Source organism: Balearica regulorum, chromosome 2 (genome assembly GCF_011004875.1).
Source record: "Balearica regulorum gibbericeps isolate bBalReg1 chromosome 2, bBalReg1.pri, whole genome shotgun sequence".
Classification (NCBI taxonomy): Eukaryota; Metazoa; Chordata; class Aves; order Gruiformes; family Gruidae; genus Balearica; species Balearica regulorum.
The window spans coordinates 130,190,053-130,217,919 of NC_046185.1; the positions used below are offsets into that span (position 1 = coordinate 130,190,053).

At 42.3% G+C, this 27,867-nt stretch overlaps 1 protein-coding gene across 1 annotated transcript in view; it reads right to left on the bottom strand.

The window, feature by feature from the left end:
- Positions 1 to 26,508, bottom strand: part of CHN2 (chimerin 2) — a 167,958-nt gene extending 141,450 nt beyond the window's left edge. The window contains exon 1 of the mRNA XM_075745910.1: positions 26,026 to 26,508. Within this exon, the coding sequence (XP_075602025.1) occupies positions 26,026 to 26,074 (49 nt within the window). The 5' untranslated portion in view covers positions 26,075 to 26,508. The remainder of the gene's footprint in view (positions 1 to 26,025) is intronic.
- Positions 26,509 to 27,867: the final 1,359 nt, after the last annotated feature.

Consider the following 27,867-nt stretch of genomic DNA (forward strand, 5'->3'; position numbering starts at 1 on the left):
CTGCGGTTTCAAAGAGCAGGGAGAGAGGAGAAAAGGTACCTTGGCAAGACGGATAAAGTGAAAAGGGAAGAGCAGGAAGGGGAGGAGAGGACGGATGCTTATTAATTTCTGAGTAGATCAGGAGACTAGCTTTCTGGCAGAATAGGGGAGCAAAAAAGCACTTACCAGTAAAGTTGGTCAAATTATTTGGGAGACTGGCAACAACTTGGTGCAGAGTTGCAAAACAAATGTTTTGGACTAAGCGATAAAAGATAAATGGCAGCAACATGATCTCCAGCTCTAGCAATGAAAACTTGTATTTCAAAACACAGACTAATATCTATTACACTCAATACCTTTCCATAATACTGTAAGAAAGTTGTCAGGATCCTGAAACATACAGCCTTGGGGAGGATGGGGCATAATTTTCAAACTTCACCCCACACAAACACCTCTTCAAACAGCCCCAATTTACATAGACATTTGTTAATGTACATAAGGAATAATAGGAGGGAATAGCCAGAAAGCAAGTCCACTCCCACTCTGTGGGCCATGGCTTCACTCTGCCTGTGTCTGTCAATACACCGGGCCTCATTTTCATCTAAAATTGGTGTCATGCTGCAAAATGTAGTCATTCACTTTGAGAACTGCAATTATTGCTGTGCTCACATGCAGCAAAGCACCATCTGGCCTGTTCACAATGCAGGCACAATGCAGGAAGAGCGAGAGCTGATGTAAATGGTTTTCAAGTAATACTGAATTCCTCCATAAAAAGCAAGTACACTTGGATTTCAATAATTGCTTACAGAATCAAGTATTCTTAGATTTAAATGAATACTCAAAATTTTTTAATTAACCCTACTATCATCTTCTGTTACATATCAGACAATATTCCAGAGACCTGAAGAATCACTGGATATTAGTTTGTCTTTCTCTGAATGCATTTCCAAAATTTCTGGAGGAATACATGACTGGCATTCCTCTAGGTATACTTAGGTTACAAACGTATATTCCTATTTCTTAGTCAAAGCAACCTACGGATTATTCAAACACATAAGGAAATAACACCAATCCATGCCATCCTTCCAGTAAAAAATTACACAGCCAGTAAGTGCTTACCATTTTTTACAACTATTAGCATTTAAATATACACGATCTAATGCTCAAGCTAGTATTTCAGCTATGCCTCCATGAACAGCAATAATAACAACATTTAAAATGAATAGCCCGCTGCAGTCACAGAATGCATTACAGAGCACATACTGAATTAAGCTGGTCACACAGATGGCAGTTCCTCCTCCGTCCTTCCCTCCCCTCCACTTTGGAAATATATGTGGTCAATAGTGATGTGGTAACACAGGTAAAGGTACACTGAGAAGCACTAGTTTGGATACAGACTTTGGCGAGTTTTCCTCTAGAGTTCAGGCATGGATCAAGTCAACTGCTTTGGCAGCAAGAGCAACCCAAGGTGCTAGCAAAGGTGGTAACTCCAAAAAACAGCTGCTGCCACATTAGCAGAAATCTCACGGAATTATTTGTTCCAAAGACATCGCCAGCTCTTGTGCTGAAATTTGGTAAACATCACTGCTCTTGGCAAAGCCTGATGCTTTCCCAACCAGAACCAAGACAGAGATGCTCTCTCGAGTTTGGATTTGTTCCAGATCAAAATGGAGGATTACTTGCGAAGGTTTCTGTTTGGGGCCAAAACTGATTATAATGCTTAGCAGAAAGCAAGTGGCAACTTCCTTACAAGCTGCCACATTTTAGCATCTTGTTATAAAGAATTAAACTTGCAAATTTCAGCATAACTTTGCTGCACACGTGAAAAACAAAATGATAAGAACTACCAACCATAGAAAGAGTGCTTTATATAAGAAAATTTGTGTTCAAACTCTGATTGAAATCACTTACCCCGAGCCATCTGACACCATTGCAAAATCATTCAACACAGCTCTTGAAGAAATGAGTACCGTCTTTTACCAAGTGATGAACCCTCACGTCAAATACCGGTGAACAGGGATGAGACCCTAGCTATTAAAAAGCCAGAGCTTGAGGCTCAAGGGGAGAGGAGAAAGGAGAGAAGGGTCCCCAGGAGTTCAGGCTGTGCCAGCCATTCTTTGTCCATAGAGAAAACCCAGTTAATGACTATTAAATCACAATGCGTGCCAAGGTACTCCAAAAGATCTCATTTGATAGAGGAAAGAAGCCAGCATTAAACTCAGAACAACAAGGAACAGGCTGGGGAAATGAATAGGAAATTTAAAAAGATAGCGTATTATTTGTTTCCAGAGGCACAGCATAAGATGTTGGATATAGCAGGCGTGTCGACCATTGTTCAGATGATGTCTTTGTTATGAAAGTAATTTAAATTTCTGTGTAGAATACAATATACAACCAGGACAGATAAATGAATTTCACATCACCCAACTGAATTATCTGCAACTGGCAGCAATGTAAAAATTAAGCTTGTACAGATTATTTCCAAATGAAGGAAAATGCTTCAACCAATATTTACATGTCTTAGAAAGCATCTGTTACGTTTATGTAGAGACACTGAAGGTAGTAAAGTTATTTTCAGGAGTCAAGCACCTAACAATAAGAAAACCATTCAAAAATGTTAAGAAAATAGTGCTTCTGGAACAATGGCAACATATCTGCTAAATGTCAGTGCATAGTAGTAATAGGGTAGAGTTGCTCACATTTCGCAGCAAGAAGGCAGTCAGTGCATGCAGTCCAAAATATGATTTACAAGTGTGCTCTGTTATGGCCATAAAAGGAGGGGAGGAAATCTGATGGCCAGAAATAGAACCACTGTAAATTAACTAGGGGGAAAAAAAAAAAAAAAAAAAGAAACCGCTAGAGAAGTACATGATAAACGAAACAGTTAGTAAAAAAGTGAGCAAGTAAACAAAAGGCCAAAGAACGGAATATCAAATTAACATGCAGGGATACCGTGCAAAAATGATTTGTAAAAGATGGTGTCAGGCATGAACTGACTGCTGAGATCAAGGAAACCCCAAATTACTGTCCTAGTGCTAACCGACTGCCTGTGAAGGAAGGACCAAGTTATTTCATCAAGCTATCTTGGTCTGCAAATTAAAGGCTATGATACCTACTACCTACCTCTTAGGGCAATGGAGAATCAATTCGTGTCCTGACAGGGCTTCGAACACTGCGTGTGAAATCCTGACTCTGCTGAAGCCAGTGGGACTTTTAACGCTGACTTCAACAGCGCCAGGATTTTATCTACAATTTGCTGTAAAAAATGTGGGCTGTTATTATTTAAAAGGACTTTGAAGCCTTTATATTTAGTTTCAGTTACTTCCCAAATCAAATTTGCTCAGTCCGTAAGTCAGGAAACAAGTAGGGATGTGGAAATCCCTCTCCATTCTTCCTGCCTTGCCTATCGCTGCCAGGAGCAAAGCAGCAGGATTTGACCCAAACTGACAGTTTTGCTTTCTGTGTTAGCAGAGAAACACCAGGTTCATTGTTACACACTTAAGATGGATCTTCATGTTGGCACTAACAGAAAACTGCAAAGAATTATCTATGAAAAATGCAGAGAACATGAGGAGTTTCAGTCATAAAGAGCTGGAATTTCTATATTGCAACTTTTCCTACTGTAACTATTCTTCACTATCTGTAACACAAAAGTTACTAAAAACACATAAAGGAGATGGAACTAAAAGAACCCCAAGTTTATCAAGAAATATTTCAAGCTATCATTATCCTTTTTATTAGACACTTCAAAATGCAAAAGAAACTGTCAATATTAACATTATGAATCCCAAAACAAACATTCAGAAAAGCTGAATTACAGACAAAATGCTAAGCAGTTTCCTGTATTAAACAATGCCGCAAAATAACACTCTGCTGGCACTATTACCAGGAGATAACTTCATGCCAACATCGTGGCTTCTCCATATGTCAGTTAAGACGACAGAAGTTGTTAGTGAAAACTTCCAGAGTGATCTACAGAAACTGGGAGGGATGGGGGGGGGACGGGACAGGGGACGGGGAGGAAGGAAAAATCTTAACTAAAATATGCCAGATTCTTTCCAGAATAAATAATACCTCTCTGGAATATATTACATCATGCTTTGAGTGTATTTGCAAAGTACTAAGAGTTCAGAAATGTATCATTCAAATATACATTAAAAGCAAGAAGTACAGGCTGTAAAAGGACAGCTTTGCTGCGGGGGAAAGAAGACGTCAATCCATTCCTTAGCATCAGCCACCAGGTTCTGGTTTCATGCAATGCCGTCACGATCAAATGGTTATGCAGTCCCTTCCGACCGTGATATCAAGACACTATCTGCTGTATTTCAATTTTTACACATCTATGTTCTGCTATTTCAAGACGCTGCAGCTAAAAGCATGTCTAGACAGAAAAATGTGGCAGATTCTACCTCTGCTGTTTAAGTCAATGCATTCTCAAGTCTTAAAGTGTAGCTACCATGTGATAGACTTTGGTGATAATCACAGCTGCTCACAAAACATCTGGAGTGAGAAGTGCCAAGCCCGAAGCCAGTCTGTGCTTTGGTTTGAAGGTGACGATAATGTCGTCCTCTGGATTTGCACTGACCTGATCTTCCAGCGCTGCGTACAAAGTTGTCTGCGGTGGCGGTTTTTAGAGAAAGCCATACCAGCACACTAGATGGCTCATTTCATGACTCATTTTACCCTAGAGGTGGCAATGATTTCAGTATTGGTGCCAAGTTCCCCTTGGGGTGCTTGCAGCCCGCTCACCTACAAACTTCTATGCAGCAGCAGATGCCTCCTAACTTCCTCCATCGACCTGCTGACCTCGCTCTGTTCTGCAAGGCTATGGCAGCAGTTAACACCCAAATTCTTCTTCTAGCGTATTCAAGACAGTGAAGTGCCTTAATTTCCCGACTGATTAAATGCCTGCCATGAACAGAAGGTATCAGCACCATCAATCAAACCAGCTGGTAGTGCCTGACCTGGTCCCAAAACTGGCACTCTCTTCAAAATGAATGGGCGGCTTTAACAACTGATCGCTTCGCTAAATACATGTAATTTAAAGATACTTTAAATTATAGACACTTTAATTTAGATCTATATAAAATATAGATACTTTATTATTGCTAGGTTCAGACTCAAGATGAAAGGGAGAAATTCTGACTTGAAGTCACAGGAAGCTCAAGTTTCTCGGTGTTTTAATTAATCACAAAGTTTATAAATACTGATGTTTCATCCACAGACTTACTTCAAATTCTAATGAATACATTTTTCTCCCTTTTTTTAAAATGTATATAACTAATCAGACTGAAAGGGATCACATTCAGTCACTCATACAGACACAATAAACCAGCTTTCCCATCTCTAGAAAGCCAAGTTCCAAAAAGTACCTGCTTTTCCCACAGGCAAATGAAACTTACCTTAACTTGTCGCCCAGCTACAACTCAATTTAACAGAGAGTGAGACATCTCAAAGACATGAAGTTCCCATAGGTTTAGTGAAATTCCTTGCCTGGACAGACGCTCAGCAGAAAACTGGGAGAACTCAAAAGCTTTAAAACCACTGACGGTGTTAGAGGGAGAAACCCCACCCGGGACATCATTCTGCAAATAGACAGACAGACTGACACCTCTTCTGCTTGCCTGATGGGTACGCACACATTGCCTGATCAGTAAGCTCATGTATACCCACAGGCTATCAAAAGGAACCAAGCAGCCCATAATACAGAGGGTACAGCAACAGGGAGCTTACAGATTTGGGAGGAGGTGGAAGAACACACAGTTGAAACAGCTAACGGAAACAAAATAATCGCAGATTTTATCCTCATGATCAAGAATATCACACAGCATTTAGCTGACCAATTGAGACATGCTGTCACTTCATTTTGATGATGCAATCAGCTCTACAGAGTTGATACATGTACTATGTGGGGACCTGCTGATAAAAGTGATGTTCTGCAAAGGCAGAAATGTTTATCCATATGGAGCTCATTGCACAAACGAGCCTCTCCTTACACTCCTGGCTGGATTTCTCACTTATCCTCATTATCTGTTATTGAGCATTTGCAGGGATCTAATATTCTGAACTATGGAGCCAATTCCACTTTTACTGCTCTCCAAAGCATTTCTACTGTTCCACTGAAAAGGTTCCAGAGATTTACATATAAGGGGCATTTACTCCCTGTTGAAAAGATTTAAAAGTTTGTTTTTCAGACTATTTTTCCAGAAAGTTTAAATTGACATCTGTGTCATCTCTGAAATTCCCTACATGGCTATTTAACCTATATGATGAGTTGCTTCCCAAGATTCAATGGGACCCAAGTGTTTCATGTAAATAAAGATTTTATGTTCCTTATTTTATTATCATGTCACTAAAGATCATCATGCATATAAAAATTTAAACTTACCAAGTTACTGATGGATTAAAAAAAATATTTGTAGAATGTGTTTAAGTTAGAGGAATCTGTTTCCTAAAATGACATGACTCTGACAATCTCTCTGCTTTTAAAGTTATCTTAGTCTTAGTTGTAAAATATTCCATATATGAAAGAAGTTATTCATTCAGCATTTGAAAGCTGCAGTTTAAAAATTCTCATGGTACAATATACCCCCTAGCTGTAGGGGGGTATACATAGATGTTATTTATCTAGATGTAGATGTTACTTATCTAGAGCTGCTCAAGAGGACAGTTTAGGTTAAAAAAAGAAAAAACCAGAACAATTAGAAAACTTTGAATCCAAGGATTAATGATTAATAATCAATCAGTTGCTAGTAACAGCTTTATTGAATTGGAAAGACAAACTGTCAGCTGCACAAAAATTCACAATATTTTTAAACCCCCGGTAGTATGAAATATTGAACCTGAAAACTGGCACTATTTCTCCAGGCAGAAAAGTTTTCTTGGCACTAGCCCAAGTTAATACAATAGGTCACAGAACATCGCTGTTTCCAGTCCGCTGTTTCGAAGGAACGGGGAAAAAAAAAATTATAGAAAAAAGACTGCATCCTTAGAAAAAAAATAATCAAGTCTTTTCATGTAGACAGCAAAACAGGGCTCTGCAATGTTCATGTATGAGCACACTTCTCTCCCCTTCCCTTTTTCTTTTAATCTTTAGCGTTATAGGGGTATTGCTATCTCTGTTTAACAAGCACATTTCATCTAAATAGTTTTCTTGAGTGCCAGCTCACACACTTAATAAAACATAGTGTTTCAGAGATTGGCCAATATTGTAAGCACAAACTGTATGTTATGTTTCATTTTTTTAAAAGTAACATTTCATCACATGGTTGACAATCACATTTTAGTATTGATGTCAACAGCAGCCCATGAAAATGTGCACCCAGACTCTCAACTTTGGAATTTTATGGCTTCACGTTACTTGGTAATAAACTCTCCTTAGCTCCATCTTTGCTTTGTTTGTAATACCGAATATTGTCCTTTTTCTCACAAAGCTCCCAGTATGCTCAGCTGTGCTAAAATTCAAAAAACCACCCAAAGATGCTCTATCAAAACCTAAGAATGCCTCAGACACTAAGGAATTAGCAAAATCCATGTACAATTAATACAATGACTGTTGCTTCCTACATGAAAGGCATGGAATGATACAGGCACCAAAAGGTTTTGCAGTTATGAATGAGAACATATGCATGAAGGAGAGCAAGAAGAGGAATGAAGAGAAAGGCACAGGCACTTTGGAAAGCCTCTGAATAGCAACTGGCGTAAGAAGTGATCAACATGCCGTATACCTTTGAAGACAAGGAAAAATCAGATTTCGGGTGACAGATACTGGAATGAGGAGAGGAGAACCTTGCTACGCAAATGCTAGAATGAGATTTCTGCTTTTCCCTGTCGGCCCTGCTTCTCAAACGGCACCAGCTGCCAGCTCACAGAAGGATGAGACGAGTGCCAGCGCCGCGCTCGGCGGCAGCAAGAGCGGGGAGCGGGAGCAGGCAGCAGGCTGGGACACCCCCCTCTCCGGCAGCAACAAGCTGTCCAGTCTGCGCAAGCTGCCTCCTGGATCTTCACCCCGCGACTCTGCTCTAAGCCAGGCTTAGTAAACCCTCCCTCTGTTTTCTTACGCATCTTCTCTAGCACTGGGGATTATCGTGAGCAAAGTGAAAATGGTGAGCAAGGGTTCAGGGCTCGCTAAGGCAGAGGGGAGCTGCACAAGCAGGGCAGATGCACTGCGGAGGAACATGCTCGCCCGGGAGATGCCTCTGGAAAGGAAGAGGTGGGAACACATCATCCCAGTCGGACAAAAGCCTCTGGGGTGGTACCTCTGCTGCTTCTGGAACAGACCTCCCTGGCCATTAACAGGAACACGTCAGCATAAGCTTTTCCTTAATTAACATAGAGCCATTAATCTTAAAATCATCTTAAAAATATTAATAAACTATAAATAAACAACCTGAAACCAAGCGAGGACTTTGGCACATGCTCTGTACTCATTCATGTCATGGGCAAACTGAAATCAAGCGTGCCCAGCCAAGGAGAGGTGATTCTCAGTGAGGGGTATCGCCAGGCTGTTTGGTCTCTGCATCTTACTCATGCAGCTGAACTATTCTCTTGCGAGCTCTAAAAATAAATTCACTTTCAGATAAAGCTCAATGTTGTAAAATTCAAACACACAGAGAAAGCTTCAGAAAGACAGCATGGAAAATATTATAATATCATAAAGAGAGCTCACGTTTGAAGTGTGAAGAAAAAAGTTCACAGAGCACATGCTTCTTGCCTGGTGTTGGTCAGATCAAGATTAAGGGCTGGGTGATGTGACAGCTTTTGAGTGCATGTATATGTATATTGACTCTACTATTAAATTTAAACATACTGCATCATTTTGGTTTAAAGAAGGAATGTCTGCTCGCTGTTTCATCTTTTCTGAAATTTTTTTACCTTCTTCTATTACAATATTTTAAAATTACTAATCCCGCTCATTTTTTCTTCCCTTTGAGCAGCAGAGTGTTAGTGACGTCTTATGATGCAATCCAACTACCCTTAGATTTTCTGACTCTCTAAAAAGCTTTTTCATTAAAAACAATACCCCAGCTAAGTGACAGGACTTGACTAAGCTTGTTTAGACCACATCAGGCCACACTTATTAAGGCTCTTCATTAATGCTTACTGACTCCTCAGCTGGATCTATCACAGCTGTGATAAAGAGATGCAATTTTAGGGGAGTGCTCCAGATTCTTCCAAGAATAAAGTTTGCCTGCTTTGTGCTTTGGCTCAAAAAAAAAAAAAAAAAAAGAATATGTGATTGTACAAGTTGTCTTGCTAAACCACCTTGATCCAAATCCCAAACCACAGTAGCTCAAAACTGAGACCTCACTTCCCAGGCTCCTTGGGAGCAAACGCAGCTTGGCTTGGCCCTCAAGCAGCCAGAGATGCTGGAGTCGGCACCGTTACATCTGGAAGGACAGTTTCTATTGGTTTAGAGCCTGATAAAACCAAACAAAAACCAGCTTCGACTGCCTAGATTCTGCATTTAAAATTATTCTTCCTGTCAAGAACGATTATCTGCTCCCTATCTCCGATGAACAGACACACGTGCTTACACATTCACGTATAGTTTTTACAGTTTGGACATTTTTAATGGGTTTGTAACTGTAGGTAGTGTTGATACACATACTAAGAAATTTTGACAGGACTGATAAAACCTTCAAAATCTGATTTTTAAGTCACCCTGGAGGATACATTAAATCTTGCTAAAAGGAAGCTAGCTAAATGGGGAAGCTAAGAGAGTTAAACCTTCCCAGGCAGTATGGTAAACAGAGATACCACACTGGAGGCTGAGAGCAAATACATGTCACATAGCAAAAAAAGATTTGAGAAAGTGGAAAAGGAAGCCATGTAGCTGAACAGCAGGGTATGAGAGGTTATCACAAGCAAGAAAACATCCTTCTGAAAGCTGGAGTCGTGGCCAAATGAAGGAAATAGAAAGACTCAAGAGCTATTGCAGGTTAAATGGGAAACAATAATACCTTAAAAAAAAATAAATCCAAAGCAAACTCAAACCACAATAAGCCAAGCAAAAAGACAGCCTGAGAAAAGAGTAGCAGAAGACATAAGAATTATCAACAACCCCCTTTTCATGACAGAATGCAAAGCCTGCCGGTCGGGCCAATAGATGACCAAGGGATAAAAGCAGCACTTAACAGCACAAAATAATCAAGTATTTTGAGCTCTGCATATAGAGAACCCAGAGCTTGGAGAGGCTGCCACACGAGAACATTACTTTATGAGGGACTGGTTGGATTAGCCTTTTCAAATGGAGGTTTCGGTGTCAGAGGCTACAGAACGAACATAAGAACAGTAACAATTTATACAGATCAGATGATACTGATGGCAGCATTCTTAAAAAACTCATGGATGAAACAGCAGTATGACTAATTTCTCTTTTAAAACTGCCTCAGTATCAGAGGACTGTAAAATGGCTAACATGCCAATTTTATACAGGGCCCCAAGGGAAAGCTAAAAAATTTCAGGTAGCCTGACATCTGCACTGGGTAAATTGGTAGAAACTATTAAAAAGAACAATACTAGCAAACACATGATAATATGTTATATTAGACAAGTCAACACAGCTCTCATAAAAGATTGAAAATACCATGAAAGAAAAAGAAAAGCAAATATTAAGGAACAGAGAACAAAATGAGAACACCCTAATTCCAGTGCAATAAATGTAAGATGCATCCATCCCTTGATGACTGTTTTAATTTATGGTTCATTTTTGGAAGACAACATGAGGACTGGAAAAGAGTAATAGAAGACAATGTCGATGACCACGGATATGTAGGCTATCCCACACAAGGACTGGCCAAGTACCCTGTGACTCTTTCAGGTTGGAAAAGAGTTGACTGCGGCACTGTGATAAAGGGCTCTATGCCACTTAAGATTTCACACATGTATATTAAAAAAAGGAATTTTCACTGTTTCTTACAATAAAATTTAGGGTGTTTGAAATGAAACTAGCCATGACAAGTTCTTAAGCAAGTGAAAAAGGTATCTTTTTGCATAACACATTCAAACTCTGGAGCTCTGTGACACAGGATGCTCCAAGTTTACAGGGGTCCACAGAACAACTAACCAAATTCATGAAATAAAATATAAGAATAAAGTATATCTATTAAACTTAAGAATCCAGCCCTTTGTGTCAGGAAGTTCTCAAACCACAGATTTCTGGATGCTGACAGAATATTCTGCAGAAGTTTACTCTATGCGTTCATCCTATTCTTACACTCTCTCCTCAGCATTTGCTGGTGGCCACAGGTGGGAGGAAGACACGGGGCTGTAGGTGAGCCTGTGGCCAATGCTGTACAGCTCTTCCTACGCAAACACGCTCTAGCCACTGTTCTGGATGCCATGCTTTAACCTCCTGCCCAGCATGGGAAAATGTCTTGCAAAGTGACCGAGAACAGGGAAAATACAAAGTCACAAAGCCACAAAGTCACCTTGCAGGAATATTGTTTGTCCCCCTCCATACTTTTTCAGCTCACTTACCTTCTGCTGCATTTATTCCACTGTTTCCAAAGGCAGGGAAAGCAAGGACCAGCATGAGCTGGGTTTTTCTGAGAAAGCAATGATAAGGGCTGGCAGTAGTCTCCTCATACTTGTACCATTATAAGGCTGATTTTTATTTTCCTCTTATGAAGGCTATCCAAAGAAAAATCATCCCCAATGATATAAACACAACAGTAATACTGCAGATTCTGACATTTACTAGCACATCTGTTTTGATTCCCATTTGCAGTGATGGGAACTTTACCCCGCTCTGACAGGTCAACTAGTCCTAGAACTTAACTTCTCATAGAAAACTTAAAGCCAGACTCTCCGATGGTGCAACCCAGCTGAATTTCCCCAGGGTTTGGTTCCTTAGGAACACAGACTATAGACTGGTGTGTTTATTGGGCAGAAGGGTGGAGGTTTGGCTGTCTGGGGAGGAGCAGTGGGAATGAGATGAAGACAGACTGGCCTAAAATTTGGTTTGGTTTCAAGTAATAACCTCACTACGGAACTCTTTTTTTTCTCAGTATTTCAGAAAGCTGGTCTGGGTCCGAAGGTGAGTTTCTCATTCTTTCCTAGAGCTCCCTCAAATGAAAGCTGGCATCTCCCATTACATGGACTGCAGGCTCCAATAAATCACAGGATACAGTAAACTGAGCTGACTACTGAGTCTTACCCATAAGATCGTATTTCTTTAAGTTTGTCACAAGCTGGCAGGTAATCAGAAAGAAAATGCCCTTGCTCATGTGCTTATGGGAGCCTTAGATATACAAAAAATCCTGAAGTCGTTCCTACTTGACGTTATGCAATTAGACTCAGTATCTGCAAGCAAGATGAACATATTCATGGTGGGAAAAAAAATCTGTTATAATAAAATGTGCAAATGCTTTCAGGCTTGCATGTCGTTGATACTTTGGATAGGTTTTGCGTGCCCACGATGTTTCTCCTTTCAAGAGTGGTAGGGGACACGTCCAAATCAGTACCTCAGCAGCTGCTATTCCAAATGGTGCTCAACAGCCCCAGAAATGAACAGCATCAACTTCTTTAAGTATGTAGCAGTGAATAAATCTGTTCTGAAATATTTACTAGGGAACAGTCTGATCATCAAGGATGGAGAAAGTCAGTATCAGACTAAGTAACTGTCAGAAGATAAATCCAAGATAACACTGTTTGTATCATTGGTGTTACTTGCAGTTACTTAACTGCTTTAAGCACAAGTCTACCTAACCTCAAGCCTAAGCATAGCAAAGCTCTGCATTTGGAGGGAGAGAGTACAGACGAGAAAGGAGGGAAAAGCAAAAAGAAATCTATCTAAATTTTACTGAGACAAAGCATGTCCTAACTGATTTTATAAAGAGGATCAAAAATGTGTAAGACAAATTTGTGACACACTATTATATAAAACAAAAATAAGGTAAACTATACTAAGAGGGGGAAAAAAAAGTCTAAATATGTCCCTTATAGAGGCCAAAGCTCCCAATGAGGTCCAAGGGGGGACCTCAATTAATGCTCTAATGAATTGAGACTGTTTCCTGAAAAATCTTCTATCGCTACTCCATGTTGATTTTCATTTTAGTCCCTGGTAGTAGCTGAGTGGTTCCATTTTTCTGCCTAATTTCTTCCCAGTTATGAAACAGGTGCTGTGAAGATTAGTGAAGTATTTACAAAAGATGAAAAAAAAAGACTTTAAAAAATCCTGCTATTATTAAACTCTTTATTATGTGTTACGGTATATCCAGTATTTTTGAAGTTAACACACTTCTTACAAACCCTAGGCAGTGATGGAGTTTCTCTCTATAAAACACATCCCTTTCAGACGAATTTGTGTACACTTATATTTTCTAGACACTCAGGATGCTTTCAATCAATACACCACTGCCAGGAGTCAGTGTGCAGTTTTCTAAAGCTGCTTAAGAAGTGAAGCTGAAAGCCTTTTCCTGTAAAGTGAAAGTAAATTATACTACTCAATTACAATTACAATCATTTTATATTGAGTTTTTTCTTCTTTAATTTTTGAGAAGTCTGTTTTGATAAGCTTATTATGCATATTGATAAGATGGATCAATTATTTTAAAAAAAATCAACCTGAACCAGACTCCCCCTCATTTTCACCGTTTAGGCTACAGTACTTGCCAGTAACTGTGAATAATATAAATTTTAAATTACACTCTTCAGTGAATATCTTTATTACTGTCATATCTGAGCAAGAGGAAGCAATTGCAATACCAAGTGATGACACGTACTCATCAAACCAAAAGAGATCAAAGGATCTGAAACAAGTACAAGACAGAAAAGGCTTTCATGAGCCAAAGCCCTCTGCAGCAATTCTTTGAAGACAATGTGCCTCTTCCTTCTTAGTTAACAGAATTAAAAAAGAAACAGCTTATGGGGGCAGGGGACAAATTCCTGATATTTTCCTAAACATTCTCATTCCTGTTATTTTCTTAAATACACACATTTTGATACATGCAATTAATAATTCTTCACCATTTTGACTGTAGTTTACACCCACTATCCTCATGCTTCTAGTATTCTTCAAGTTCAAGATTTTGGGGCCCCAAACTGCCATATATGCCATGTTTACACAGCTACCAACCTCCCTGTGGCCTTTTCATGCAATCTCTACCTAAATGTATGTCAGCATAAATGAAACAACAGTAATTATAATATCCTGTTCAGCAACATTCAGCAAAGTAGACCTCCAATTCTGACTGCACCTCTAATGTGCACAACATGAACACTTCTAACTAATAATGACCTCTTCTGTTTAGCAAAGTTTCACTCTGAAATTAATCATCTTTATCTTCACATCATTTTATCCTTTTATAGTCTAACCATCATGTGATCAGCTCCTGGGCTAAACAACACAAAACTAAATAAAAGAAGAAAAAAAACCACCTTGAAAATGGCAGGTTCAGGTTTAAGTTTCTGATGTCAAGAATGCATTCTGTCTCTGAAAAAGGGGAGCAACGAGCTTTCAAGAATACATCAAGCAGAAAGGAAAAAGAAAGAAAAGGGAAGATTAGCGTTACTTCAGCAATTAGTATAATTAATTCTATATTTCTACACCTTTCAAGTCAATTATCTACATTACTATAACTTAACTGAATAGTGTTCAGGAATAGCTGTTCCAGAGTAACTATTCCATAATATTTCCAGGTCTGAACATTTGTTTTCATTATAGCTCCTCATACCTTCTTTTGAAATATTTTTATGTGCAAATAAGCCCATATATAACCTGTACACATCTGTCGAATTTTGTAGTTCTTGAAGAAATCATACGGTATGTGTTAACTTCTTAAGTTGTCAGTGCTTAAAGATTTACTGTTACATTAATCATTAAAAGTAATACACTTAACTCTTTGGTTTTCAACTTAAACTTGATTTTTTCAGGTTTATTTTTAAAATCAATGGTATAAGGCAATTTAATGGATTTGGGAGGAGAATTTCTTGGTTTTTCTTTCTTGGAGCTTATTGAATGAACTAATCCATCACTTCTGAAAGGAAATAAAACAACTGTTTAGCGATGTGCAGTACTACTACCCAGCAATGCTGCCCAACAGCATGCCCAGAAAACTTCTTCAGTTTATCTTCACAATACTTTTTTCAAATTGCAGGAGAAATCACTCAAACTGCAATATGGAAAGACACCACAGTGGTCACTCCAGGCGCTGCATCGATGGAAATGCACCTCTCGGAGAGTTCTATAAAAACCCTAAACCTCCTATCCTAGAAATCATACTATATCATTTGAGTACCTAAAATGCTACTGCAGCATAGGATGCTTCTTTGCTTTGACAGTCAACTGTTGGTTCAATCGGAGGAAAAAAAGGTTATTACCTGTTTTTCATGGCCAGCCACTGATGCTTTCAGGTATGCCTTTGAGCTCCCCTGCTTGTGAAGCAGCAGATAAGGCTTGAGCCCAACATTCAACATTTTATATCAGACCGAAGGCTTTACTCTCCCACACGCTTAGACGTTCTCATCTACTACCAAAATGACCAGAGGTTCTACATTAAAAACCTATAAAATTCTCCCTCTGTTAAATAACATGGTCTGATACAGCAACCCACTTTGTAAAGAGAGTTCAGGAGCTTGTATTCTTCTCTCTATATAACATAAATAAAAACATCTCTTTTTCTTGTCTACATAATCTCACCTGTCAATCACTATTTCCAGAGCTTTAATTTCTCTCCCAGACTCAAGCGTTCACTCAGGAGGGCTGAAGTTTCACCCATGGGAGCCATTCCTCTTAAAGTCACTATTTACTGTTATTCTCTAAACTTAAGCAAAATTTCTAACACACACCAATATGTTAGACGCAAATGAGCATGAGGAAGCTTAGAATTGAAATTTGTCTTCCCATTTTTGTTAAGACATCAAAGGGTTCAATATTCTTTCAGTAAATAAGTTCGTCCACACAAAACAACCAAACTACATGCTTCAGATTGCAAAACAAAACAAATACAGAGCTATCACAGCATGATACTAAAAGCTGTCCATCATCTTGTTTTGCCTGGCAGGAGATCAGGAGTTATGGACAGTATGCTCTCTCAAGAAGCAGGTATTATACAAATTATGTGTAATTTAAGTCTTAAATCCTTGGAAATACATCACCAATGAATTGACATGTTTTTTATATATATATATATGATGTAAATACATCGAATATTAAATATGTTATGTACTAGTACTTGGAGGAGGGGAGGTTTACCATGTAGCCTATAATAATTTGCCCCATCGTAACAGCAGATGCTGCTTTAAAGGAAACTGCATGAAAATACTCAGATAAGCAAGTACTCAGTCCTGCAAGCTGCTGATTTACTACCTCAGTTCAGTGGGAACAGAAGGTACCAAGCAGCTTGAAGGGTCACGACTTAATACCTTGTTCTCATAAAGGGTATTTCATTTAAAAACCAAAATCTTTTACAAATAGTTAATTCAGCTTTAAGACAGTGCTGTGCTCGACTGAAATTTGATTGTAACATTCAGGTATTTTGTAAAGCCCTAAATCTTGGAACTTTGAGGGACCTTATACAAAAAACTCTGCTCTAGCTCTTAAATGTTCATTAATTGCTAGCCTTAATACTGGAATAAAAAAGAATGAAAAGTGATCCACCTGTAGCTGGATCATAAATCCAGCTGGGTCATATGTTCATAAAGCAAAGGAGAAGAAGGAAAAAGCTTTTCAAAGGAAGAAAGAGGGTTTGAGACAAATCTATATACTGTTCTATAGAGCACGCCATTAATGAGATTTTGCTATCAAGTCTCCTTGCAACATAGGCATGGTGTTTGTTTTTTTTTTTTTTAATCTGCAACACAGAATGTCAACATCCCATATTTCAAACCCACCCCACATTTTTACTCTCTTTTAGGAGCTCTTGGCTGTAGAAAGCAGGATCTTGAAGTCACAGAGTGCTGACTCAGCAGGAACTCTACCTGCTATGCACATAGGAACAGCAACAACAGGCCAGATCAGTAGATTATCTCCCACAGTGACCATCAGCGGATACCTAAAGAAGTGTAAAAGGATACAGCAGGTATACAGAATATACATTTCACCAGTATAGTTTTGTAGCCTACATACAGCTCAGGCACTTTAGACAGAGGTGATAACATTAATAGCACTGGATGGATCTTTCTCCTATAAAGTTATCGAAATATGCCAACAGCTCACATCAGCCACTAGCATCCCCCATTTTCTGTGCCAAAGAGGTCCACAGCTCATATCTGCCTCCATGCTAGGAAATACTTAACTCTTGACCAGGACAGGATATGGTTTACTGTGAAGCTACACATGCTCACACACAATTGCTTCAAAATGGGAGCTGCAAGGGCTGGCACTGTCCGCGGGGCCACAGCACTGCATAATATGCCCAAATAGTACACAAAGGTAGGCTTCAGCCACACCAAAAAAACCCCAACCAAACCTCCCTTTAACAGTAACCACATAAGATACCTTGGAGAAGCTGAAAATGGAGCATCTGTATGAGTCTAAAATGATCCCCTCTTTCCTTTGGGGCATTTTAAGGGCATGTAGTGATAGGACAAGGAGTAATGGTTTTAAACTGAAAGAGGGTAGATTTAGATTAGATATTAGGAACAAATTCTTTACTGCGAGGGTGGTGAGGCACTGGCACAGGTTGCCCAGAGAAGCTGTGGATGCCCCCTCCCCGGAAGTGTTCAAGGCCAGGTTGGATGGGGCTTTGGGTAAGCTGGTCTAGTGGAGGGTGTCCCTGCCCATGGCAGGGGGGTTGGAACTAGGTGGTCTTTACGTTCCCTTCCAACCCAAACCATTCTATGATTCTATCTAGTTAACGGGTAATTAAGGTGGAATTCATGAAGCTTCTCACAGCAGAAAAATACTATACAAGATACTCCATGTGTTTTGACAGCAAACTTAATGCTGAAAGAGCTGTCGGACTACTTTTGCTTTTGACCACAGCACAGGCTCTCTGGCACGTTGTACACTGCTGGAGCAGAAGAACTGCCTTCACCCAGGAATTTCTGCCTGCCTTTGCAACGGCCATGCCCAAGATGCCAGTAGATGATGTGTGTGTGTGTGTGCCATTTTTCTTCCTTGCCGTAACACAAAGCCAAACATTTAACCAATTGATCTGTTAAGACAAATTTTTAGCAATTAAACATCTGCTCAACAAGCTGAATCTCATTTATAAGCTGAGGTCTCCATCTCTTCTAACATTCCATTTTCTTCCTTGATGAAATAAAAAGCATAGCACCACAAACGCACTTCATAACGTTGGATTTTCTAAAAGCTACAATCAACATTTAAACAGCCAACAAGAAGGTGAGAAGGAAGGAGAGGAACAGCTACATGACAAGCTTGTAAGAAGAAACTGAGAAATGTGACTTGACACACAGGTCGCAGCAGGTGAGACGTGATTTACTGATGACAAGAAAGGGCCCACCTAGTACTTTCTACACTGTCAGTAATAATACCATGCTGGAGACACCTTGTCTCAGGGGAATCAGACTGCCTGATAAAGATATCCTCAGAACAGATGTCTTATTTACTGAACTAATTCTTTTGTGATGACCTTGATCAATAATACCAGAAGCAAGGCGAGTGACACTTGCACATTCTTCTGAATTTTAAAACCCCTTTAACCTCTCCTTACCTTACCAAATGCATCAGCCTGTGCTGTCAAGTTTCAACCTATTCATTGGCAAATTTTAAAGCACATTAATGTTACAAGGACACTATTGCAACATCAGTTTCCTTCTACCAGGACTACACTCACTCTCCAGTCCTGGGATTTGGATTATTGCTGCATAAAATGGGGCAATGAAACTATTATTGCTGAATTGCGTATGATTCATAGTTTGCAATAATCACCTCCAAATGTAAAATTCAAATTTACATTCTCATAATCAAAGGTCAGAAAAAGACTGCAAGAATGAGTCATTATTCATAGACAGCAGTTAAAACTATACGTTTACACTAGCTATTGTATATAATTCTTAGATGAACAGTGACTACACCTGTAAAGAATGAGATATATACGGAATTACAGATTTACAGCTTCTTGTATAAATCCTGCTACATTTCCCTGCAACAAAAGCTTTTTCATGCAATATTAATGTGCCATTCCTGAACCCACAGTTCTCCAAATATTTAATCTCCTAAGTATCTCCTCCTTTCGTAGAAGAGAAGAACAAGCAACGACAGACTGGCTCCCCAGCATGGGAACACTTTCTGCCAGCGCTCAATGTTGCAAGCATGGTGAATCCAGTCACTGTTGCCCTTTAAACCACAGGTATGTATATAAACAAAGCAGCTTTTTAAAAAAAATTTGTCTAAAGCACCAGATTTAAGACTTACCTATGCACCATAATAGCCAAATTATTATCATCTGAAACATGTAAAACATTACAGGCATACAAGAGGACTGTGTATAATACTAACGTAGAATATTCCTGCCTACGATCGCTCAGCATTTGGCATATCTAATCCTCCTTTAGAACCATCAAACAGAAGGCAAGAACTAGTCAATTGAACTGGTATCCAGAAGGGTCATCATCATGACAGCATGAAACACTGTTCGTCTGATCCTCCACATATGTCTTCAAGACAAGCAGATCCGTAAGAAGAATAAGATTTTTGCTTTACAGAGTACCAATATAGGCTAAATTGTAAAGCAGACATGCATTGTACCTGTTTCCAGGCTATTTTATTCTCAGTAATCACACCCTACACATTCAGTAACTAACTGTTGGACCAATCACTACATCAGAATGGAGTACTTTGGCATTTTTCCCTTTTGAATTTGTATTATTTTTAATAAGAATGGTGAGTTCTATATAATCATCAAATACAAAAGATTTCAGCTTTAATTTAGAGTAAGAACACCCTGGCCAGCAGAAGCTTGGCATGAGGAACAGAAATAAAAAGAACTCTTATTGCCCTTTTAAAAATCAAAAGTAGCACCTTATCAGCATAATGGCAGCATTATTTAAATAGCTTTCATGTGCCATTTTCACAACACTATTTCTATTAAATCATTGAGAATAAACATCTATTTTCATTTACTAATCTTTTTCCCAATTAGAATCTCTCTGAAACTGTGTACAATAGTAATTTCATTTCTTCTCACTTGCTTGCATCTTAATTAAAATCAGCCTATGTTGACTTTCATTTTTTCAATATATCTGCCTATTTCACATCATAGCACCTTCATGACCCCCAGAGAGTCATGAGCCTTTAATATTTTATTTTGACCTTGTTAAGTTACTGGAACCATCAAAGATTTTTCTTCTTCCCACAGCAAGCGGTTTTTTATCCTTCCTTAAATACAGAGTATGTATGAAGACACGTAGTTGAGAACTATGCTGCCTTTAAACACCATATCTCTGTTCAATTATTTAAAAAAAAAATGTGTTGCCTTTCAATTTATTACAAGAATTAATTTATGAACCATAAACTTCATTATTAATTAAAAGAGGATCACTGCTTAAATGATACTTAAAGGCCTTTTCCCCTGAGCTTCAGGACAGAAAAAGAATTTTCAATTTTCAATTAAAAAAAAATCATCAATAATTGGTGATTTTAAAAGAATTTATAGTGGTTGTCTTCTACGTAAGTATGTGAGTTTACAAAAGCAGGAGGGCATGTGGAGAGAAGCAGTACCTTTTATTAGAGCAGCTGACACAGCTGAAAAGTGAAAATACCTTGACAAGACACACAAGCCCTTCCTCAAGCCTCTGGCAGAAAGCTTGCCTATGTGTTTAAACTCCATCATTTGGTCTAATAACAGGTATTACTTGAAACGCAGGCAGCGCATGAAGAAGCACCAATTCTGATGGGAAGCAGAAAGGTGCACTGCTATCCCTTCAGCCTCCACGTCTTCCGTAACACCTGCAAATTTATCTTTGGAGCTCACAGAAAACACAAAATACTGGGTTTACATGGGTCTTCATCCAAATTCTCCCAGTGTTACCATTCTCACAGCACAGACTCAGACTCAGGCAAAGGTTTTGGCATAGTCCAGGTCCCGCTGGAAGAGAAAGCCTGGTTACACGCTATCGTTTAGCAGACGCATATTTGCATTTGCCGTCAGTGCGGATCCTTACCTGATATGAAAGCCCAAGCTATCTAACCTACACACCCGTCACAGGGCGGCTATCTGGCAGAAGACTTTTCAAGCAGAGCTCAAAGCCTCAAAGGCAGCTGGGATTTACAGCCACTTCACACTAGCTTTGGATGGCAGAACTGCCAGAGGCTGAGACATCTGACATCTAGGAATACCGCTGCACGGAGCCTATCTGGGAAGCACGCTGGATTTTTTGCTCCTTAGACAAGGAGAGCAGGCACAGCCACCAAGGTCTCTTCACTCGAGCTCGTATTTACATTCCAGCAAGCAGAGCCTCAAGTTCGTCAGTCGTGTACAATCAGTATTTGGCTACTGGGTGGAGGAAACTGGAGGCAGCTGGTGACAAAGTGGGAGAGGTAAATTGTTTGCCAGGAAAAAGCTGTAAAGTTTCAACAATAACAACAAAAACATTTTAAAAAAGGAAAGATCAGAATGAGTGAGAATTAAGGGTCAATACTAAGATGGGGAGCGACAAGGGACTATGTCTATTTTAAGGAGGAAGCAGCATAAAGAAAAGCATAGAAACATGTGCAGTCCCCTTTAGAGGATAGGAGAGATAGAAAAGATGCTACTTGTGGCACTTCATCTAGGGAGAACAAAATTTAGGGGCTTGCAAGGAATATAGCTAATAGATCACCCGGGCATGTGCTATAGAAGAGATTACAGGAAAGTAAAGTGGAATTCCCAGAGGAAGCAATTATAATTTCAGCACTTCATATGCTGTGCAGATTTACCCAAGGCCCAAAGAAGAATGCTTATTTTAACTGCTTATCATGCCCACCTTCTTCCCTCAGCACAGTACACCCCTTTCTCCCCAGGCCACTTTCAAACACAACTGTTGGTAATCAAAGAGCAGCTTAAGTTCTGCCACCAAAAGCAGAGCGCTACACATGAAAAAATAATACAATACAAATACCCACAGCTCTCCTGCAGATTTTGCTACCAGTGAGTGCCAGCTTACTGAAAAAAAAATCCTTCATAGGCTCCTGTCACATGGGGCCCGTGACAAGTACCTAATATTACTGACCCTATAATTAGCAGCCTCGCAGTGGCTGCTGAGATCAGTACACAGACCACAGACACAAGCTCCGAAAGAAGGACAGGTTCTCTAGCTGTGAAAACAAAGCAGCAAGTACAAACACTTGCTTCACCATTAGTTGACAGCTTAAGTCATAGCTCTCCACGCTCCCCATCCGCACAACAGCTACAGCTAAACCACCCTGCTGTGTCACTGTGCAGGTAGTACTTAGAAACAACCACTCCAGGACAGTACCAAATTCTAGTATTTAATGTAGACACAAGTTCCAGTGAAGACTATAAATCCTGCTTGCACATTTACAGAAACATAAGTGGGCAGACAGAACATCTACACCATAAAATTCTTGGGAAGCTTCCTCACATTAAATGTATTTGATCTGTTTAACATTTTTACTCATCGACATGAACTGGCAGGAACCGAAACAGAAATGTTACATTGCACATGGTCACGTGCAGTCACACATTCTCGGGCTTCAGCAGTCAGCATTCATGAGCAGACTTACCCCCCCACCAGCCTAATGTGACTACTTTGTTCCTACAACACATCTGTACTCACCTGTATAATGAATACATGATTTTACAACACAAGACTAATGATGGACGCTGTCTAAGGAAGGAGAACTATCTGTATTTTAAGAAAGGTAGGTAAGAGATGGAAGAAATCATCCCTTTAAAAAAGTGAATGAAAACTCCCATCTGCCATTCAAACTAATTTCCACTATTATCACTCTGTCAATAAACCTTTTTACTCCTTGTAAATGGATTCCAGCTAACCCTTGCCTTTCAATACAGCAAGAGGCTAACCAAAATCTTGATGTGAATAGAAGGAACCTGTGGATGCTCTGCACCACTTTGTGTTCAGATGAGCCAGAGTCTGGCTATCAACCCCCTCAACTTGTACTCATGCATATGCAGGTCAGCTATTACCTCCAGAAGTTCTTAAAACAAACAAGTCACCTATAATTTCTCAAATATCACGTCCTCGTGCTCAAACCTAACCACATATTTGGATGTTACAGACACTAATTTAAGGACAGAAGCAAGGCAGATCTTCTGTTGTTACCTCGGAACAACAGCAAACCCTAACAGTAGTCTCAAACTTGAATTATTTATATGGTCTCAAGAGGAACAGTTTTATTTCTTCTCAGAATGTTTGTGTATGAGCGCATTTTAAAAAAACCTAAAAATAAAAGGCATGTTTTTCTGAAGCTAAAAATGCATTTGCAAATATGGTAATTGTTGCTAGATTATTTCAAGATCTGAAAGGATTATGTGAGCAATGCTTTAATTTGGCTTCTGAAGTTCCCTATGAGATGGACAAACACTAAACTGCTCTTAAAGATGGGAAAAAGATCCAGCAACACATTGCATAGCTTGATCAGGGCCAAGCACTAAGTCAATGGTAGAGCTGAGTCCTGCAGCATGTACTCTGCTATCAACCACAAACTTCACTTCCTTTTTCCATTAATAAAGTGTGTTGTGATACTATAACTTTCCCTCTTCTGTGGAATAGAAATAATTATACTATTTGGAAGTTTTCATATTGGTAAGCTAAACATGCATATAAATTCTACCAAATTAAATTTAAAAGCAAGACTTGTTTGGTTAGATTATGTAAACAATATGCTCTAAGACTTGTTGAGTTCTGAGAACTGAAACCACAGACAGCCAAAATACAGCTGCACACAGTCAGATATGGTGTGTCTGCTAATATTGGAAACTTTATCATGCTGCAGCAAATTTGACTTCTGATTAGTACATGCATAGAAGAAATATAGACTGAATACACTGGAACAAAAACCGCTCCAAGGCTGCAAGTTATGAAAGCCAAGGGCACTCAGTTATTTTATGAAGCACTTGACATTATTTATTAGTTGTACTATTGTGGCATCTAAGAGCCCCAAGCATGGGCCAAGGCTTAGTTGTGCTCATCCTTGCAAAAATACAAAACAAAAGATAAACCCATAAACTGCTGTAGGCTGTAGCTAAGGGCTTCATATAAAGCAGGGTACTGTCAAGTGTCAAACCCCCTGACTTTTAAGTATGTACATCTAAAGCACAGAGTTCATTTCCTCGGCTAGATGTTGAGTGTGGTGCTACAGCGAGAGGCCACCTGGAGTTAGCTCCTATCAACTGCTCGGACCAAGGACATGCCTGAACTTCTGCTCTTCCCTGTGGTTCAGGCATTTGAACCAAGACTGGGAGGGAGACACAACTGTCAATTTGGGGGTCACGTGCTGGAGCCTAGATTCAGAGGTGTGCACTCAGAGGTTGGAACAGTATGCAAGAAAGACCTTGAGATACATAAAGCAAGGAAGCTACGCACAGAGGGGACATGCTTCTGCAGCTTAATGGTTAGAGCACCCAGGTTCCAGTCCATGCTTTTAGGGTTATTTCTGTTTTTATCACATAACTTAGATGTAAAAATATACAAATGATCCATAAAATAAAAATCACATTTCCCAAATGAGTACCTTAACTAACAAGCTGTTGAGTTGGGTTGACTCTTCCTTGTTTTCATTCTGGTCTTGTGACTCCTGGATCAAGAATGTGAAGACAAGGCAGAATTTCTCATGCCTATTTCTTTCAGGTGCTTTCTAGTTAAGCCAATCAGGGCTTGCAATGTTTGTGTTTTTTATTAAAAGAGTTGGAATAAATATTTATTTTTAGGAGGATCCGGCTGTAAGTGTCGCAGGCTGGAACAGTAACATAGACTAAGTTGTGTAAGTCACATGCACCATCTTTAAAAAAAACATAGCTGCTCAATGCCTTGTAAATTTATTTATACTTTTCTACAGTTGTATTGATAGTCAAAGGAGCTCGTCTGCTTTTCACAGCACATATTGCTATGTTTAAGAAGCACTCTTACAAATTCCCAATCTGGCACCTCAAATAAAACATTGAGTCACAAGTCCCTTGAACCCCAAAGTTGTTCATCCTTCTATTTACTCCTTCAGCCCACTAAAATGCCAGGATATTACTCTCTGCCAATTTCTCATAACTTAAACATTAAAATAACTGCTCAGCGAGCTAAGAAGCAGGCGCTGGTACTATTATATCCTTGCTTTCAATTTCAGGCTGCCTCGCTCAGAAATGCACCGTAACTTTTCTGTCTTCCTGCGGCTCTGCAGTCAGCCAGCCCTCCGCCTCAGAGGGGCAGCAAGCCGCACCACGCCGCCTCCCACCCCAGCGCCCCCAAAACCGGGAGCAAGGACAAGCCCCTCACACCCGCGCACGGCCCCCGCGCCACAAACCCTGGGGCGGTTTTTTTATCCGGATCGGGAATTTAATCGTTCCCAGTATTGCAGAAGTACTCAAAACGACCTAGGTGCCGCGACGCCCACCAAGGAGCATGTCTGGCGGTCTCGGACCGGCGGGGCACCCCCGCCCGGCCCGCGCAGGACCCGCGCAAGACCCGCGCAGCACGCCGCGCCGGTCCTGCCCGGCAGGGACCTCGGCAGAGAACGAGCGTCAGCAGGGCGAGATGGTCTCTGACCGCCCCGGGGCACCCAAACCCCGAGGCGGGAGCTCCTGGTAACGTGCCGGCCGTAGAGGCGCAGGGGGCCGCGGGCGCACCCCTTCCCGAGTCGGGAGGGACGCTGCTCCCCCGGCGAGGGAGCTGGGCGCGGGGCTTCCTTCGCACCCGCCCCACACAAAGGCACGGCGGGGAGGCAAGGAGGCGAGCCGGGCCCCGCCGCGCCTCCCCCGTCCCGGCTCCCCCCCCTCGGCCCCGGGCACGGGTATCGTCGCCCCCCGGGGGAGAGCCCGCGCGGGGCTCGGGGGCCACCAGGGCGGCTGCCGGCGGGGCTGGGGGCGCTCGGGGCGGGCGGGACGGCGAGGCGCTCTGCAGACAGGTAGCTCCCTGCTAAAATGGAGGGAGGGGAGAAATGCGGCGCTCGCCGGAGAAACTTACCGGAGGAAACCGACGAGCCGGACAAACTGGAGTTACTGGATGCGGCCATGGTCCCTCCTCCTCGCCCCTTAGCTGCGAGCCCCGCGTCGGTCCCCGCTGCTGTCCGGCCGCCGCTGCCGCCAGCCCATCGCAAAGTGCCGGAGCCGCGCCGCGCCGAGCCGCCGCTGCAGCCCGCGCTCGGCTCCCCGCGCCTCCGGGGAGCGGGTGGCGGCGGCGCCCCGCCGAGGTGCTGCCGGCCGCTCTCCGGGGCTGGGCGAAGCCGCTTGGCAGGTCAGGGAAAAGGCCCCGCGGCGCTTCCAGTGCCTCTCTCCGCCTGGGGAGCAGGGCTTACCTTGTGACGGGGACGGGAGAGCCGCCCTGCCAGCGCCTTCCCTCGCCTCCTCCCTTCCCTTCCCGTCCCTTCCCTTCCCCGCCTCCTCGCGGGCAGCGCTGACAGCCCGCCGGGGAGACCCGCCGCCGCCGCCCGCCGCAGCTCCCCTCACGCACACAAAGGAAGCGGCGGCGCTGCCGGCCGGGCTGCCGGCCCCGGCTGAGCGGGCAGGGTGGGTCCCGAGCGGGAGAGCCCTGGCGGCGCGGCAGCCCCGCCGAGCGGCGGCCAAGCCCCTTTCCGGCCGCCGCCGCCTGGCACGGGGCTGGCGGCGAGCGCGGCTCCTGCCATGTGCCGGCGCCCGTCCCGCTTCGCCCGGCGGGGCGGCAGCGCCTGTTGAGCGCCTCGGCCCGGCGCCCCCCGCGGCGGTGCCGCAGTGTGGGCTCCGCTCTCGGCTGCGCTCCCCGCCGTCCCCCGGCCCTGCCGCCGCTCGCACCCCGGGGACCGCCGGAGACACCCGCTACCGCGCAGCTACGGCTGGAGCGGGGCTACACACCTGGGGCAGAGCTTCACCCCCCGCCGCCCTTTGTCCGCCTCCGCAGGTTGCCCTCCATTCCCACACCTCTCCTCCTCCCAGCTGGCACGCTCCCACCCTCACTTTTGAAACCTTTTATTTATTTATTATTATTTTCTCCCTCCTGGCATCCGTTTTCTTAAAAAAAAAACAGGCCAGCACCACCACCGGGCTCTCCCTGCCAGGTGCGCAGCGGCGGGGCCCCGGCCCGGCCATGGTTGGACCCTGCCCTTGCCTGCAGCTCTCCCGGGCCCGACGGCTCTGGGGGGACACGGGGGGCACCCGCCGGGCCGGCTGCTGGCCATGCAAAGGGGGCACGGCGGGTCTGCGGCAGGCCAGCCTGGTCTGCTGCCCTGTGTCTTAATGGGCAAGTGGGAAAGAGGATGAGCCAAGAAGGCATCACTTGGAGGCTTCCTCCTGTTGACTGCCCTTCGTGTTTCCTTCGCAGTGCTTCATCGCCAGCCAAAGCTTCCATCTCGTTTTACAAAATGAGGGTGAGAAGGCAGCGGGAAGGTGGTCAGCTGCCATATGGTTGTCAAAAGCCGAGCGGCATGGCAAAGTCTTGCTGGCGCAGGATCTGTAAGGAGCCTACAACCCATTTGCCTTGATTTATGAAAGCCTTCCATGTTTCATAACAGACTGTCCGTAACACAAAGTTACTTCAGGACGAGCAAGGAAGTGCATTAAAGTTTCTTTGGCAAACTAAACCATACCCACCTAGCTACACAGCGTCTCAAACGAGCGTGCAAACCGCCTGCCCTCTCTGCAACCCGCACCCGGCCGCTTCCCTTTCTCCCAGAACCAAAATAAAACCCGGGTTCCCCAGACCCTGCAGTCTGTTCCCATTTTTTTCCTCGGCAAAACAGGTACCGAGACCCCCTCTAGCGGCAGAGACACCGGTAGCACCGATCCCCGCAGCCGCGGCGAGCGGGGCCGCCGGGTCCCACATCCCCCGTGGGTT